At 32.0% G+C, this 16,946-nt stretch overlaps 1 protein-coding gene across 1 annotated transcript in view; it reads right to left on the reverse strand.

Annotated features, from left to right (window-relative positions):
• Positions 1-14,591, reverse strand: part of LOC106474381 (succinate--CoA ligase [ADP/GDP-forming] subunit alpha, mitochondrial-like) — a 26,183-nt gene extending 11,592 nt beyond the window's left edge. The window contains exons 1-3 of the mRNA XM_013935070.2: positions 14,507-14,591; positions 11,734-11,834; positions 2,280-2,396 (exon numbers count right to left, since the gene is read on the reverse strand). Of these exons, the coding sequence (XP_013790524.1) occupies positions 2,280-2,396; positions 11,734-11,834; positions 14,507-14,546 (258 nt within the window). The 5' untranslated portion in view covers positions 14,547-14,591. The remainder of the gene's footprint in view (positions 1-2,279; positions 2,397-11,733; positions 11,835-14,506) is intronic.
• Between the last annotated feature and the right edge of the window lie 2,355 nt (positions 14,592-16,946).

Genomic DNA, 16,946 nt, shown 5'->3' on the forward strand with positions numbered 1-16,946 from the left:
AATGGATATCATTTTCGGATTCAGCGTACAGGAATTACTGTGGAACATATAAAAATTTCAAGACAATAAAATCATCACAGCCTTTTTTAATTCAACAAAATTTGGTATGCTATCCCTTCCATGTCACCATATGCTAATGATATAACCAAACTTCTGTATAAACTTACTTTCAAAAAGTTTTCTTCCAAAATGGTCATGCGAAGGCCACTAATTAGAGGGAAAAGGAAAGATTCCATAGCTAAGGCACTGTTTTGTTTATAAAACTGACTATCACATGCAAACTAGGAGTTATTATTTACACAGCATTCTGTTAGGTGAATTCGGTAATCTGTATCATTAAAATAGAGATTGGCTTGTTCTAGTTTAGATTCTAAACAAAGTAGAGTTTGTTCAATAGGTTTTGAAAAAGGGATATGTTAAAAGACACTAAAATATCTTCCTGATATGACTCAAAGTTTTTAATTCTTTTACAAAATGTATAAAGATTTCAAGAGAAAAAAAGAAGATTTTCTAATAAAGAGTTCAATCTCTTAGCTACAAATTTAATGACAGGTTATACCACTGAGTTTATGCTAGACACAATAGGTCTATAAGGAATGTTATCTTTGTGAACCTTAAGAATATAATAATAATGGGTGGGGTATAAATGATAATGAGTGAATATAATAGAAACATTTGGGCTCGTAGTTAGAATAGGACTTTCTTCAAGAAGTTTTTTAATGTTGAAAAGAACATTAAAGGTAGGGTCTCCTTTGAGTAAACTGTATGATCCATTATTTAGTAGAGCACTGACCTCTTCTTAATATGTTTTATTAACAATTATAGTACAACCACCTTTTGTGTGCTCTCATTATAAAAATATTATTATTAGAATATATTTCCTTTAAAGCATCTACTTATTTGTCATTTTAAATCTTTGATTTATAAGTTAAAAGGCAAGAATGTACATTGATTCATATTTTTTCTGCTTCACTAAGATTCAAGTTAAAATTGTTAATGTAAGATTCACTAGCAGCAACTATTTGTTCTGTTGCTACAGATCTGGGTTTAATAACAAAATTTAAGTCCAAGTTTAAAAATATACATCTCATCATCACTTAATTAAAGTTTATTGAATTCTTAAATAACAGGACACCAAGTGTCATAATTTTCATTTATGATTTATAATATGAAAGTTGTCTCCCATTTTTAGAAGTCAATGTAAAAGTTTTCTTGAACTTGTGTTACTTCAAAAAATTGTATAGCTAATTTTTTTGTCATGGAATGTGCATCGTCAATTTGTAACAGACATCACTTTAGAATCACAAAACAGTAAATGAAGAATTATTGATAAAATTAGAAAGCTTGAATAACAATAATTTTTACACTTATAAAAAACATAACATACATGAACTTTAAATCAAGATTTAACATTATGTAACAAAATGATAATAGATACATTATAATTCATGATGTTAGGAAAACAAGTAGGTTTCAAAACCTTAGCACTTTTAAAACGTTGACCTTTTTCATCAGGGGCAAACTGGGAGTGATTAACTTGAGTAGAGTGAGAGAAAAGTTGGAGTGACATCATAATAAGCTCCCGTTTTAACCATGATACAGCATGATGGCATTCAGTTAATGTGATTAAGCAATTTGCCTTATATGATTTTCATTTCTGCACTTTTTACAATTCAATTAACACATGATGCTAGATGTATAGGCATAAAGCACAATGTAACCACTATATGATAGTTGTCATTTTTTTATCAGTATTTACTGGTCACAGTGAGAATATTACCACATTGTTGAGTTTAAGCATTGTTAATATATACATAATCAGAACTAAAAAAAACAACTTATTTACAGGTGGACTAAGTACTGTATAAAGGCATCATTAATGTGAGTTTCAATATATCATGTCTTAAGCTTGTAGTTTATGAACACACCCTCTAGCGTTATGAACATACTAAAACAAAATATCAAAACTCAAGGTTTTGTCTGGAATCAAGAAATAAAGATTATGATACAGGAAAGAAACAATAACAAATTATTTATGGAAATGTGAAAAATGTAGTTTAACAATTAAAATTCATATACGTAATGTCTGTAAAAACTATAGGTTATTAATTAAATTTCAAAATAAATGTTCTTAATGGTAGTATTCTTTTTTAATTACTTTACAGTAATTGGCTTTTCAATATATAAAAAACTGGGTTGTTTTGGTGTCTTTTAGCATTGGGAATGAGGTAGAATTCAATACCTAAAAGGTCCACATAACACTCTTATTCTTTTTTTACCTCTTTCACACTGTCAAAAACTGGAACTCCTAGATGCTTTTTTCCTCCTTTTCCTGGGGAAACTCCTGCAACCAGTTGGGTTCCATATTCTAAAGCTTGCTGACTGTGAAAAGTACCCTACAATGAGTAGTAAAATTCAAAGTAATGATTTTGTGACAGAAAGTTAAGTACAGTAATATGTTATGCTTCAGCTTCAATGTTTAGCTGCATCTTTTCACATACCTTCAGATGTTCTGATTGAGAGTACATTTTGAAATAAAAGTTAACTCCTATCAAATGCAAATGTATGTCAATGATTTGTATCATTAAAAACATTTTTAAATGTGAAACAAATTTTAGTTTTGTTATAAAAATTATCAATTATCATGTCTATAAAAATATAAATGAAATTTTTAACAGGTCGCAAAATATTTTAAATGACTGTAAAACAAGTTACCATAACAACACATTTCACAGAATGTGGACAATAAACAAAAATAATTTTGTCTAAAATTTTGTGCTTAAAAAAATTTGTTAAACAAAATCCAAGGAAACTAATTTGACTTTTCTTACATCAGTTAAAACACTGGCATTAGGAATTGTGAAAAAGTAAAGAATCAGTTTTCAAATCTAAATATAGGCCTATTACTCAGCAAAAGTATTCTTCCCTTATGTGAGAATTTTTAATAAAAATTTACCAAATAAAGTGGTATTTACTGATAATACATATTTCTTTAAAGCTTTATGGATAAAATACAAACAAGAAACATTTCATCTTATTCTTCTGTGGTAGAGAAATGTGCTGAAGAACTGATTTATGACATTAAAGGACTAACTAGAATGCTCGTTAGTTCTTAAATTCTGTGTGTTTAACCCATATGTTACATTATAAACATTAAATTAAACAAGCATTACATTAATTTAGAATCAATTTAATACTGACTAAAACTAAACCTTAGAATTATTTTATGCCTGGTTACCTGCTGAATCTAAATCCTCATATATAGTATAAGGTAGAAAATACAAATCCTTCCATGCTCATGATAGCTCCTATCACTGGTTGTGAAAATATTTTAATCTAAGCTTTTGGTTTAAAATGAAATTTTAAACATACTTAACTAATACTTCTTGACACTGTATATAATAGCCAACTTCTAAAAACATCTAAGGGGAATTTTTACATGGCAGTTTTCATGCATGGTGAGTGAAATGTAAGTGATGTAAAATCTAATAAACAAAGATAGATAAATGTAAGGATCAATTGATTTATTACATATACCAATACTATCACCAGAAAAGTTAAACAAAAAAGACAAATAGCTACTTTTATCAATTTACAAATTACTTTTATAATCATTAGAAATAACTACTATTAACATCTGTAAACAATGTATTTATTGATTCTTTAGAATTCTTCTGCCCATTTCAAAGTAGTTTTATATTTGCTAATATCATTCCTTACAAATGTAACCATTTAAATCTTGTTTTTCACATGATTTTCCTTCTCTGTCAGTGGTTTTATAGCTACAGCTCTTCACCACTTTATCATATCACAGCATGTAGTCTGAACAATTACTAATGAAGCCAGTTTGAAAAAAGATAGAGCAACAGTTAAAAGCAATTGGTTATAAGATATTCTAATATATCTACATCAATAGAGAGTAAACAAAGTGGTTTGAGCAGTACTCTGTGATTCCTCAAGACAACGACTATCCAAAGCTCCTATAAGAGTGAACAAAGCATTTTAATGCAAGGTTTACAACACTCAGGGACAAAATACATTATTGGGAATTTTTGTATGACTTCTTCACACTTTTTTTCATTCCTCAGAATGTTTTTCTGTTAGATTATATCTGTATAAAGCTATAGAAATTTTTCAATGACAAGTCATCAAATAAATTTGGTTAGGTTTATCAAGTACGTTAAGTAAATGCAAATATTCTGATGACTTACAAATATGATAAAAGCATGACAAGTTTCTAGGATTGAAAATATCACCATTTTTAGTTCAATCTGGGATTTTGAGAAGAGGAAAATACAGGAATTTCCAAAAGAATTTGAGAAAGCTGGCAAGTGACTAATTTTAAGCTTTCCTTCCATTACTAATTGTATGTCATTTTGTGAAATCCTAATATATAATAAAATCATTTGTCCCTAACACACTTTGAGTCAAGCACCAATAGCACTCACACAGACCCGAACAAAGCCAAAATTCACTATGCCCTTTGGGTAGAGTAGATTATCACCAGAGCTGTATGAACATGTTAACAATTGTTTATTTTTGTTGTTTTTTCATAGGAGTAAGCATACATTATAAGTGTTATAAGCTATTTAATTTATTTTTAATAAACAGTACTTGTTTTAACTTTAGGCCTTCAATCCTACTTAAAAGTAACATTATTACTTACTGCAGAAGTGTAATTTAGGCCTACAGTGAGTTTATTCTTAACTTATATTGACAATTAGGCCTACTAGGACTTCATCTTTAAACTACAGTTAAGAATGTGAAAGAAATAGGGCTATGCCTAAAATAACAAAATGTACATTTCAATGAACTGAAATCATAGAGCTGTTTAGTAAAGATCTGTGTCCATGAAAAGCAACAATTTTTGGAGAAGAAAGCAGATATTTTATAACTATTAACCACTACCTATTTTATTCATAGTAGGTTCTTTTAGTTCTTCTTAATACAAAGTAAACAGTGAAATGACTGATAACAAATTTTCCCTGAATACACATACAAAACTTTTTAACAGAAAAAGAATTAACAGTTAAATGGAAAAAGAACACAGAATGTCAGATGCTATGGAGACAGAATTATCTTACAGCAAGGAGACAGCAGGAATCTTATTGAAAAGGAAACAAACATAAAACAACATTCATTAAAAAATATTGTATACAGAGACATTTAATAAAAGAATAATCAATGAACATGACTTAGAAACATACATTATACTTTATTAAAAAAAAACTTACGAGTGATGCGAGTTGGGGTGTCTTATATCTACTAAGAGATAAAGAAGGGGCATTTGGTTGAATGCACAACGTTCTTTTAACTAATGTGTAGTCTAGTGTGGAACTGAGCTATATGTCACATATTCTAGTCACATACAATAACAATTCTTATACAGACTCTTAACATGGCTTATAAAGCTTGAATGAGTCTTGAAAACAACTGGTTTCCACCAGGAAAGTAAAATACAAGAAAAAATTTACAGCGCCCAAAAACAATTCTAGACCCATAAGCACTAAGGTCCCATGACCTGTATGACTAGTGTAATAAGTGTGGTATGCAGGATTATTTTATATTTCATATTTACAAAAATGTTTCATTTTTCTGAAGTTCTAATGTGGACATTGTAAACCTAATAAATGTTATGCTTTAATTCAGCTCTAGGTGTTACTTTCTGTAGAAGGTTTGGTCAATGAGACTATCTACTCTTACTTGGGATAATTACATTGTATTCTATCATGCCTTATATGTATGTGGCTCCTTCATGCCTGTCATGTGGAGCAGAAATGCCCCTGTAAACTTATGTTCCAATTTTGTGATTAGTCAGCTAAGAAAAAATGTGGATTATTAAAGTAGTTTTGGAACTTTTAGACACATTCCTTTCTGCCAGTGAAGAAGCCAGGAAGTGTAGTAAAATTTGGTTCACTGTCTTTGCTTCTGAAGCATTTAGCCAGTTGATCATATGTGTTTATATTATTAATAATACCACCAACTAGTATTCACTTGCTTTAATGTACAGTTTATTTGCATATTCTTATTAAATACAATTTGTTTTTGATTTTATTTCACATGGTTTGTTAATTACTGTTATTTTTAACAACCATGATTTTGTGCTGTGTATGGGTAATTAACCTTGAAGGTCAATGTGTGTGTGGATCAAGAGCTTAGAAAGATAAGTGGAATGTGAATAATTAAAAACACTTAGTTGTGAATCAACTTCCTAGAAAAGAAAGATGTGTGTAAATGCAACATAACAGGTTAGCTCTTGGACACATGCTAGATACAATTTCACTCATATTAAAAATAATCAGATGTAATATGAAACAATATTTCTTACCTACTAAAAATATATATATACACACAAAATAATAATATTCAAAACCTGTGACATATTTAAAATGTATTATTAATTTCAACAAAAGCTAAAGTCTCTAGAGATGCGAATCCAAAATAACATATTATGCTTGGACAATTGATTAAATGTTCAAATGTGGATATACCCTTATACACTTCCTATTAATAAAGGATGATCTTATTGAACTCATGAATTTAATTAACAAGACTTCAAGAGTTACACCACAAAATGGCATGCAGAAAGAAACAGGTGAAAGATTTAGAACAATAATACATCCATTAGTAGGATTTCTATCTATCCAAAGGTACAGCTTTATATTAATACAGAGATCTAAGGTGTCAATTATAAGAAATTACTTTTCTGGACCAACAATCTGTCTGACTGACACAAAACTTATTCAACTATGATATGTGTACAAATTAGCAATCCCTTACCTGAAAATGCATTTCTGGTAGATACTCACCTCTTGATACAGTTAAGCTATCTTCCCTCTGGATCTGCCTTAGAAATTTGTATGCCACTAGCCTTGAGGCAATTCCCACCTAATCTAAAATGGTCTAACACATGCCTCAACAAATCCTGGGCACCAATTAGCCATGGTGAATAAAAATTTTATCATGGCACTCGATATTTTCTCCCATTTTATTCGTGCATGGGGCTGTGTTAAATAGAACTTAAATCTAGAACAGTTCTGGACTCTTGGAAGTCCAGAACTATTTTTGCATTTTTTGAGTCCTAAGTCAAACTTTGTTTCTAGGATTTTAATGGTGGATTCAGCACTTCATGTTTTTTCAGGAATGAAGTGCTGTGGCTGCACAACATATCACTAATTGTGTACCATTTTGTTTTTTCTTCTTTCTCTCAATTCAACCAATCAGTGTGTGTGTTTAGATTCCGACGGGACCAAAGGCAGTTAGTTCAGGCAATACTATCAAGTGGTTGTTGATATCATATGATCATTAATATGCACTTGTTGCTGTGAAAATAAATACACTGGTGCCTCAATTATCCATGCTGGTCCAGGGAAAGCAAAAAATTGCAGATAACAAAAACAACAAATAATCGAGGCACTAGTTATATTGAAAAATTTGATTTAGATTAAACAGTGGCCTAACTAGTGAGATACTTTAAGTTCCTTGTTTTAAATTATAATCTTTTTACTGTCATTTAATCACATTATCATGAAAAATTATAAAAGTCATCATAATCATAAAAACCAAGTGAAGGTTGGTCAGTCAGTAGAACATGCTCTGAATTTCATGTTACACAAGTCCAATTCCACTCTTACTTCTATAATACTTCCTCTTTTGATTGCCCATTCCTGTTTTAGTTGAATTTAATCAACAACATAGGTGTAAGTAGCTCCTAAATTTCAGCACTTTTTCTGCTATAGACACACAAGTGTATTCGCACCCTATCAATACCTGTCAAAAATAAGTAAAACATTAGTGCAAATCTATGCTTGGAAATTATTATGAAAAGCTTTTGTTAAAACAGACTGAAGATACCAATTATCTGTAGGGAAGACGAAAATATGTAACTGGGCAATGCTCCAACACAACCTGAATATGCATTTGTGGTTAAAGGATGCCCACCATGCAGCATAGAACAACAGACAACAACTGAAGTTGAGTGAAATCTTTAAGAAATCCTAATATGTATTTGTACATACTATGTTTTTAATCACTAATCAAATAAAGTTAACCAAGCTACATATATTTTGTATTCCTATCTTAACAGCTAAAAAAAAGAGGCAAGGCAAGATCCTACACGTGAAAACCTCAGATATCATGCAATACCTGAACTTTTACTACCAAAATTATTTTCTGAGCAACAGTTTCTCCAAAACAGGTAAATTATTGTCTAGAATTGTAATGACACAATTATTTAGAGAAAATTTGGAATAAGAAAAAAACGTGGATAATCGAGGATCACAGATAACACAGGTGCAGATAATTGAGGCATTAGTGATCCCCATTTCCGGGTACAAACAGTAGTGAAGTTGGGTTAAGCACACCTGACTCCTAGAGCTGAAAATAATTGTCAAGGCCTGGTCTAACATGAATTGTGCTACTGCAGGATGACATAATTATACTGCAAAGCCCTCTACCAACAGAAGGGCAACACACCTCCATGTGACGAACTTCCTCGGTGCATATGCAATTGTGAATCTTCATTCTTTGACAAGGCCATGAATACAAAGGTGCACAGAAAATGGGAAGGATGGGTGGAAATGTGTGTGCATAGGTAGCTATTGGAAATATATTTTAGATAAGGAAAATGTTAACTTCTGAGATGATACCACACCTCTTCATACAGCTAAGCATTCTACAGAATCTGAAGCTGAAATGGTGGAGGGACTGGTGCAAAGGTTTACCAAGGTGAGGTATCTTCAGAAAGCACCTGAAGAAAGCCCATGGAGTGTAACACCCCATGGAAGGGGCGCCACAGAGGCATTTCCATCTCAAACAAGCCCGACATGTCTCAAGGATGGGCAGAAAGAGGTCAGAGAGCCAATATGTGTACCTTGTGTGCTGAGCTCAACTCTACTGTTAGACTTTATTAGATTGACACGAGCTATGGGATTAGGACACAGTAGACATGCCATAGAGAATAGTATAGTGTGTGCAACTCAACTGAACAGATATCAGCTGCAGGGGGAGGGCACGAGTTGTTAGTGCATGCTTACCTCAACTAAACAGGTGATGTCCGCAGGAGGAGGGCACGTGTATAGCGTGTGCTCACCTCAATTCTACTAAACAGCCACAACCACAGGACGAGCACCCAGGATAATGGTGCATGCTCACACAACTCCACTGGACAGTCGTAAGCTGCAGGAAGAGGGTAAAGTATTGTATTATGTGCTTGCCTCAACTCTACTGAACAAACTTTGGTTCCAGGATGAAAGCACAGCATTATGGTGTGTGCTCACCTCAACTCAAATAAAGAGACTCAGGCTGCAGGAGGAGGGCATAAGAGGCATGTGGTATAGTTAGATGAGTGGTGACCTGTGCTATACAGGCAGTGTCACCACTGTCCCACTTCCCATCATATTAGTACTCAATTTTATATCACCCCTGCCTACAACTCCAATAGGTGAGGGCTCTCCATATTTCACCACCCAAGCAGCCAGGAACTGGTAAGTAGTGAGGGTCTCCAATACTCTATTCGATGAGGAAGAACGGGGAGGGAGGAACCCAGATCTCCCCCTTGTCCTTCCGTGCAGAAAGGTCTTTTACTGTAAACAATGCATTGGGTGACTGTGTAACCATATTCTAAAAAGCCAGCAAGTGTGTGCCAGGGAAGTAGGCAGAACATCCCTTGGTGCTGGCTTTTTCCATGACAGTCCATGGAATAGGTATGGTCTGGATCTGACAAAAGTCAGATATATAGTTATACCACAAGATTACCTCAAGTGACCTTGTAGAACACCCCATTTCACAGTGGGCATATATGGAGCCAGGGCTGTTGGTATGAGCACTTTCTGTTATCCTGGCTTGATGCAGATTTTGGCAAATATATATATACCCTGAGAGGCACCACCAGCCACCTAGCAGGACACTATGAATGCAAAAGGGGCTCTAAAAGAGAAATAGATACAAAAATGTTGATTGCAGAACTCAAAAAACTATCAGGAGATAAAACAACTAGAAGATGTAGAGGAGACATATGTGTGTGTAGAAAATCCATACCTGAAGGAGCTCAGCCACAGGTCAGCAAAGAAGTGATGTAAGAGAAGAAGAAAGGCAACATACTGACTTCAGAGAAATGTAAGTCAGTGAGTATCCCCAACTCGAGACAAACATGTCAATGAAAGAAAGCAATAAGGGGAGAAGGAAAGTGGTTTGTGGAAAAAAGGAGGTCCATGAATAGACACACTTGAACAGACCAACATGTCATGGGAACTATCCATATCTGAGTGGTCCAACAGACAGAAGGAAGGGAGGTAGGAAAGAAGTACAGGCAACCTGAGCAGTTAAAGAGTAGGTGATAAGGTGAGAAATAAAAATAATAATAAAGAAAACAAGCAAAGAATAATGAAAGGAAAAACCTAAGAAGAAAATCCTGAAATAGATTGATAGATTAAGATCATTTCATAAATGGTAAAGTACTACCCAAAGCAAATCAGGTGAAAGAGATAGTCCAATAGATTATTCCTGACTGTAGAGAAAGAAATTTGGGCAACAGGATAGGATTAGGAGGTGCAATAAACATGTGGTGATTCACAACACATTGAACAATGGCTGCAATGGTCCTGACAGTTAACAAGCCTCCAAAAGCCACTTACAAAATAAAGCCTATGTGAGAAACACTAAGGACCAAATATAAATCACCTTCTGTTGAGAATTCACAATAAAAATTCAAGCTTTTGAAACAATAGCCAAATAAAAAAAAAATTCAAAGTTACATTAATGTGGCAAATCTAATGAAATTGAACAGACTGAAAAAAATTATAAACATGTCTGGTCAATACATTGCTGAGGAGAAGAATGAAGATTCACAAGTGCATAGAGGGAGTTGGTATGCATGGACATGTGTTGCCCTCCTATTGGTGGAGGAGAGCTTTATCACATAATTATGTCATCATAATTCTCGGTGAGAATTGCCTCAATGCATATCTCTAAGGCAGATACATGGGGAAGATAGCTTGACTGTGTAAAGAGGTGTGATATCATTTTGTAAAGTAAAAGATTAATAACAATAACCTATATAAAAAGATTCAGTGTCTGTGAGTGTGTATGTCACATGCTGGCCACACTGACTTCTAAGTGGTATCATACAACTTGTTTCAGTCCCAAAATTTCCACAAAGGTAAAATTTTTCACCCCACACTTTGGGGAACCTGGGGATTTCCAGAAAAACCTTCTCCTAAACCACTGAACACAAAAACTTTTAAATGATACCAAACGAATCATTACAGCCCCCTGGCCTGCACAAACGTAAAACTTTTCACCCAACCCCTTAGAAAACCCAGGTATTTCATAAGAACACTTTTACAGGCATTTCCCAAGAGTGAACCTCAAATATGGCATTGATTTACATTAGAGCATGTAAATAAGTTGGCTTACAAATTAACATTCATAACTTGGTTAAAGAAATTAAACTTTATTATATAAACATTATAGTGGCAATGATCATTAAACTGAAAAAGTGCAAAATGGTAGTTCAAGCATTAAATGTGCATTATAGCAGTCCTGTAAATGTAGACAATAGGCCCACGGGTTTACTAGTATGAATATAATAAGCAATAATGACGGTAAACATATAAAGATATGATACTTTTTTAATTCATAATTTTGTGAATTGCAACTATAAATAATATAATATAAACAATAACAGTTTTGAAAATTATTATCTGATATTTGTAGTCCATACGTATACATTACCTGTTTTCCTGTAAACCCTTGACAAATAACTTTGGTGTCTTGTTTAATCATCAAATTACTGCGGGTCATCGTATAACAACTTCGAACTCCCAAGTGTCTAACTAATAATTTAAAACAAATCATTATTATTTAAACATGTACATGTATTTGGACACATGCACACACAACACAATTAATATTTATTCCAATGGTTTCCTAAATAATAAATATAATAAATCATGAATAGTAGCAAATATAAATCTTTACACTGGGTCGAAGTCATATGTATTAACAATAAAAGAACATACATGATTTCTGGCTTTTCCTTAAATTTAGAGTATTTAAGAAAACTGTGACTCAAGTTCAGTTAATTTCACATACAATAAACATGCATTAAATATGAAAGTACCTGATTATTTTCAGTTGTCTAAAATATTAAATACGAGCTAATAGCAAATATTATTGTCATAGGAGCAAAAACAATTTAATAGAAGGGGTAGAATTAGCCTTATGAATTAAAAGCTACTGATTCGGTAGCTAAAAACCATTATAAAGAATGCATATTGAACCTATTAATAATAAAACATTGCTAAATTTTATTATTGTCTACACATAACAAATTAGCTTAAATGATGTATATATAAGTGGATATACATATGTACATATTGATCAGTAGTAACATATCACATTACCTTGCACAATATTTTTTAACAACCTTTAAAATATTGTATTGTTTTATAATACAGATATCTTGACCATGTATGTGATTAGTGAAATTATGCATTCGCTTTTAGAAATTCATTAAGTTACCTTTTAAAATTCAGAAAGTTACTGTTTCAATCATAATCAGTATTTAAGTCTAGTTGATAAATGTGAAGTGATAACCTAGTTTCTATTCAAAGTGTACTGTTAAACAATTTCACACTATAAAAAACTCCCATGCAGTTTTAGTTTCTGCTAGAAAAATTTCATAGTGATTTTCAAACTTTTTTGCCAGGTAACACAAAATATAACTATTTCAAACTGAATAATTCACAAACATACTTGTGTATTATATAAAGTGTAAAATAAATTAAGTTTAACTATATAACACACTTTATAGCATAATGTTCTAATGTTTACACTGATTTGGGGTATTAAACTTATTAACTCTTGAATTAAAAAACAACAGAATTTTAGATGGTAAACTTCTCTACCAATGAATCTACAAGTACAAAGTAATAAAACTAAAAGTAAACAAAGGGTAAATCTAATAAACAGTGGAAATTCACCAAGTGAATTTCTACTGTGAAATATCATTATAAATCAATATAATTCTTGTATCTAATACTGTTATTACATAAACTAATTCAAAATTCAATCTATAGATCTGCTTATATTAATCTGAATCATTTAAGTGGCAAAAAATGAATAAAAATACATTTAAGGTATATTGGTTTAACCAAGAGCAGAAGACTTTGGGCTACTATACATGCTTGGAAAACACATTTCTACCTCTTGAATATCTCCAAATCTCTAAAACTACTTGATTTACTAGGATGTACTTGATGTTATAAAAAAACAATAAGTATTTATAGTGAAAGGACCAAGTCAACAAAAATCATGTTTTACTAATGTAGTCTCATTTATTTGCAACAAGACATTAAGATATTAGATTATAAGATAGTAATAAGTCGGTGACATGAAATATTAGCTTGGAAAGAGTTTACTGAAAAACATCAAGCTATTTGACATATTTAGGAATATGAAATTGTAGCATACCTAAGTATCAAGTATGATGACAAAAGAGATCCATCATATTGATCATGGGTCCTACAGAGTTTAGCAGTGATGAGAAGTGAGTATATTTATTGAACTTTATGACTTTACTTACTTTTTGTTTAAAATAAACTTTTCTACACCTGAGTTTTTTTTTGTTTTTTTAACTTATTGGCTTTTTTGTATTAGCCCCAATTCCATAGGCCTTCCCAGCTTAGGTAAGATTTACAAGATACAGGTACAATAGCATACAGGAAACATAAAAATATATTTTTTCATATTATATTAATAACAGACTGTAAGACCAATAGGCTGTTAATTTTTTTATTGATGTTTCTTGATGGTATATAGTAGGATCAGAATATAATTATTGAACTTTGGTCTACTAGTGTCATATCCCTAAATGTTTTTAATATTTTAATGTTCTCCAGTAAATCATATTGTTTTAAAGCTACTGCTCTCTAATGTTGCTCATTTTTTGGCACAAATTAAAACGAGTAACTTTATGTTTCTTGTCGCTAATTGATAAGACCCTTTCTTGTTTCTGAGACTATTCATGTTTTTGATTCACCAATAAAAAATTCAAAAAATTACCGAGTTAGCAATTATAATTTTTGGTTTAATAATTATTTATTTCATTACCACTTACAGTTACATAGTTCTCTAAGTCTAAGTGTCTAAAGTTTGACCAAAGAATGTGAAATTCCCTGTACGTTTAGAAATTAAAATGAGAAAATACACCACAAGTTTCGTTGCATAAAAATTCAGACCTCACACTTAGCCCAACTTGCTTAAAATTAGTTGAAAAGTCTTGAGTTCAGACAAGCTGAGTAGCTTTGAACTTGAAGTGAAATTCAATACGATAGTCTATATACTATAGTTGAACGCCAGAAAACGATAAAGATTGCTGTTTTGCAGTGTATGAAATACGTTTATCTCTTCAGAGTGTAATGCTGGACACTTACTTGTATATAAAGTGAACTAAGAATTAAGCTTTCTTCCACATGGTTAATATTTAATTATAAAAAAAAAATACCTGGAGCTTGTCTTGCTAAATTCTTCAATACAATCGCCATGATGCCCGTATATTATAAAGGATTACCGGTAGAGGACAAGTAAAAAAATATTATGAACTGTACATATATAATAGTAAATACTGTTACAATATTATAAAAAAAAAACTGAATAAAGATAGGGCAAAGCTCTCTTATAAAGAAACTTTAAAAGAGAAAAAAACATTTTGAAGATCTTGAAATTCAAAACATGTATACAAAATAAAGAATCAAGTTATGATTCTTTGATAGATTAATTAAAAGATAAAGTAGATTCTAGATAAATGGTCATATTAATTTATTCTAATGCAGTGATGTAAAACGTCTAAGTTATCGAACTATTAAGGCTTTTTTTTTAACAAAAGTCTGCCCCCAGTGGCACAGCGGTATGTCTGCGGACTTACAACGCTAGAAACCGGGTTTCGATACCCGTGGTGGGCAGAGCACAGATAGCCCTTGTGTATCTTTGTGCATAATTAAAAACAAAACAAAAACAAAAGTCTTAAAACCACACTTGACTGTAAACTTTTTTGGTTCATATTCCTATGAAATTAGTTATTTACGTATTCATTATGAGAGTTATGAAAAATAACATTTTAATACCAAACTCATCAGGTGGGTTGGATTTATGACAGGCAAAAGATATCTAAAATTGTGATATTTGGATTCAGTGGTATCCTCCATAAAGAAATCATGTATATTGTAATTAACAACTTCTATTGGTATTGAGAGAGAAGGCTTACAAAACACGTCCACAAGGACAATGGCAACATAAAGAATTACATCCTGAAACATGAAAATACCCCATTTTTATTTCACAAAAGGCAGACGATTATTGGAAGTTCAGGATACAACTGCGGTTACTCACGCGACAAAGTAAATGAATTATACACGGATACTATTGCAATGAATATAGAGAAAATAGTTTGGCTTTTCAACTGAATTCTAAAGCAACTGAATTGGCCTAAGTGGACTTTTGGCAACAAGAAAATAACTTTATAGTGTTTAAGATACAACTATGATCTCCACAGTCTAAAGAATTTTGTACATACATTTAACTTGTTTCGAATATTCTTATATATTATTTTAAAAACAAGTGGAGTGTGTGTATATTGTCGAACTTATTGCCAACAAGTCACAGACATCTACTGTAGAAGAATCCTTAGCAAAACACACACACACACACACACATATATATTTACATTATTATACATACTACTAAAAAGTAAGTTCCTGGCATATTCAAAGAAATATTGATGTTCACACTCATTTATTATTATTTTTTTAATATGTTGTTTTTAGACCCTCATTTTAAATGAGGAAGCAATAATAGGGACTTATGTTCAATGTTGTTTTTTTGTTGTTGTTGTTTTGCTATTACAGTTTAAGACTGTCAATCTACATTTGAAATTTTTTTAGAAGTAATAGTCTGCCCTAGTGATTCAACGTTAAGTTTGAGGGTTTATGATGCTGAAAATATAGTTTAGTTATGATGGGGGTGTGGAGCACAGAGAACCTATTATGTAGCTTTATGCATAACAATAAACGAATAAATCTTCCAAGAGCTTGATTAGTATATATCCAGACATAGAAAATAATAATAAGAAATTTTTTTGAAAATCTAGGGCTCCAACTGACGTAATCTTACAACTAGCATTTTGAACAAGAATATTATTGCGTCAGCGAGGTTACGTGACTAGTATCACGCCACGTCCTTCTAGAAATATCCTGTTCCTTCATGAATGCTCTAGCGTTTACTGGATATGTGTTACTCTAGTATATATAAGACGGTCACAAAGTGACGGGAACGATATGTGTGCAATTGAACTGTGGAGGTAATGAGTAAGAATTTTCTTGAGTTTCGTCGGAACCAATTTACGGAAAATTAACTAACGAACGAAGGCGTAACAAATTGGTGTCAGAAGGTGGGATAAAACAAAGAAAAAAAGAAGATGGAATCGAGAAGCGGCAAATCAAACTACAGCTTAGCAGATTTGATGGTAGCAATACAAGAACAGCAAAAGAAACAAGAAGAACGAGAAAATAAACAAGAAGAGAGACAACAGCAGTTGCAAGAAAACCTGCAACAGTGGCATCTAGAACAGCAAAATAAACAAGAGAGATTATAGAAGAATGAGAAAAGAAACAAGAAGAGAGATTACAGCAGTGGCAAGAAAACTTGCAACAGTGGCAGCTCGAACAGCAAAATAAACAAGAAAGATTACAGCAGTTACTGGAGAAAAAACAAAAGAAACAAAAAGAACAAGAAAATAAAAAAGAAAAGAAACAAGAAGAGAGACAGCAACAGTGGCATCTCGAACAACAAAATAAATAAAAAGAGAGATTACAACAGTTGTTGGAGGAAAAAGAAAAAAAAAACAAGAAGAGAGATTACAGCAGTTGTTGGAGGAAAAAGAAAAAAAA

The sequence above is a fragment of the Limulus polyphemus genome, unplaced genomic scaffold, assembly GCF_000517525.1.
Source record: "Limulus polyphemus unplaced genomic scaffold, Limulus_polyphemus-2.1.2 Scaffold7142, whole genome shotgun sequence".
Taxonomy (NCBI): Eukaryota; Metazoa; Arthropoda; class Merostomata; order Xiphosura; family Limulidae; genus Limulus; species Limulus polyphemus.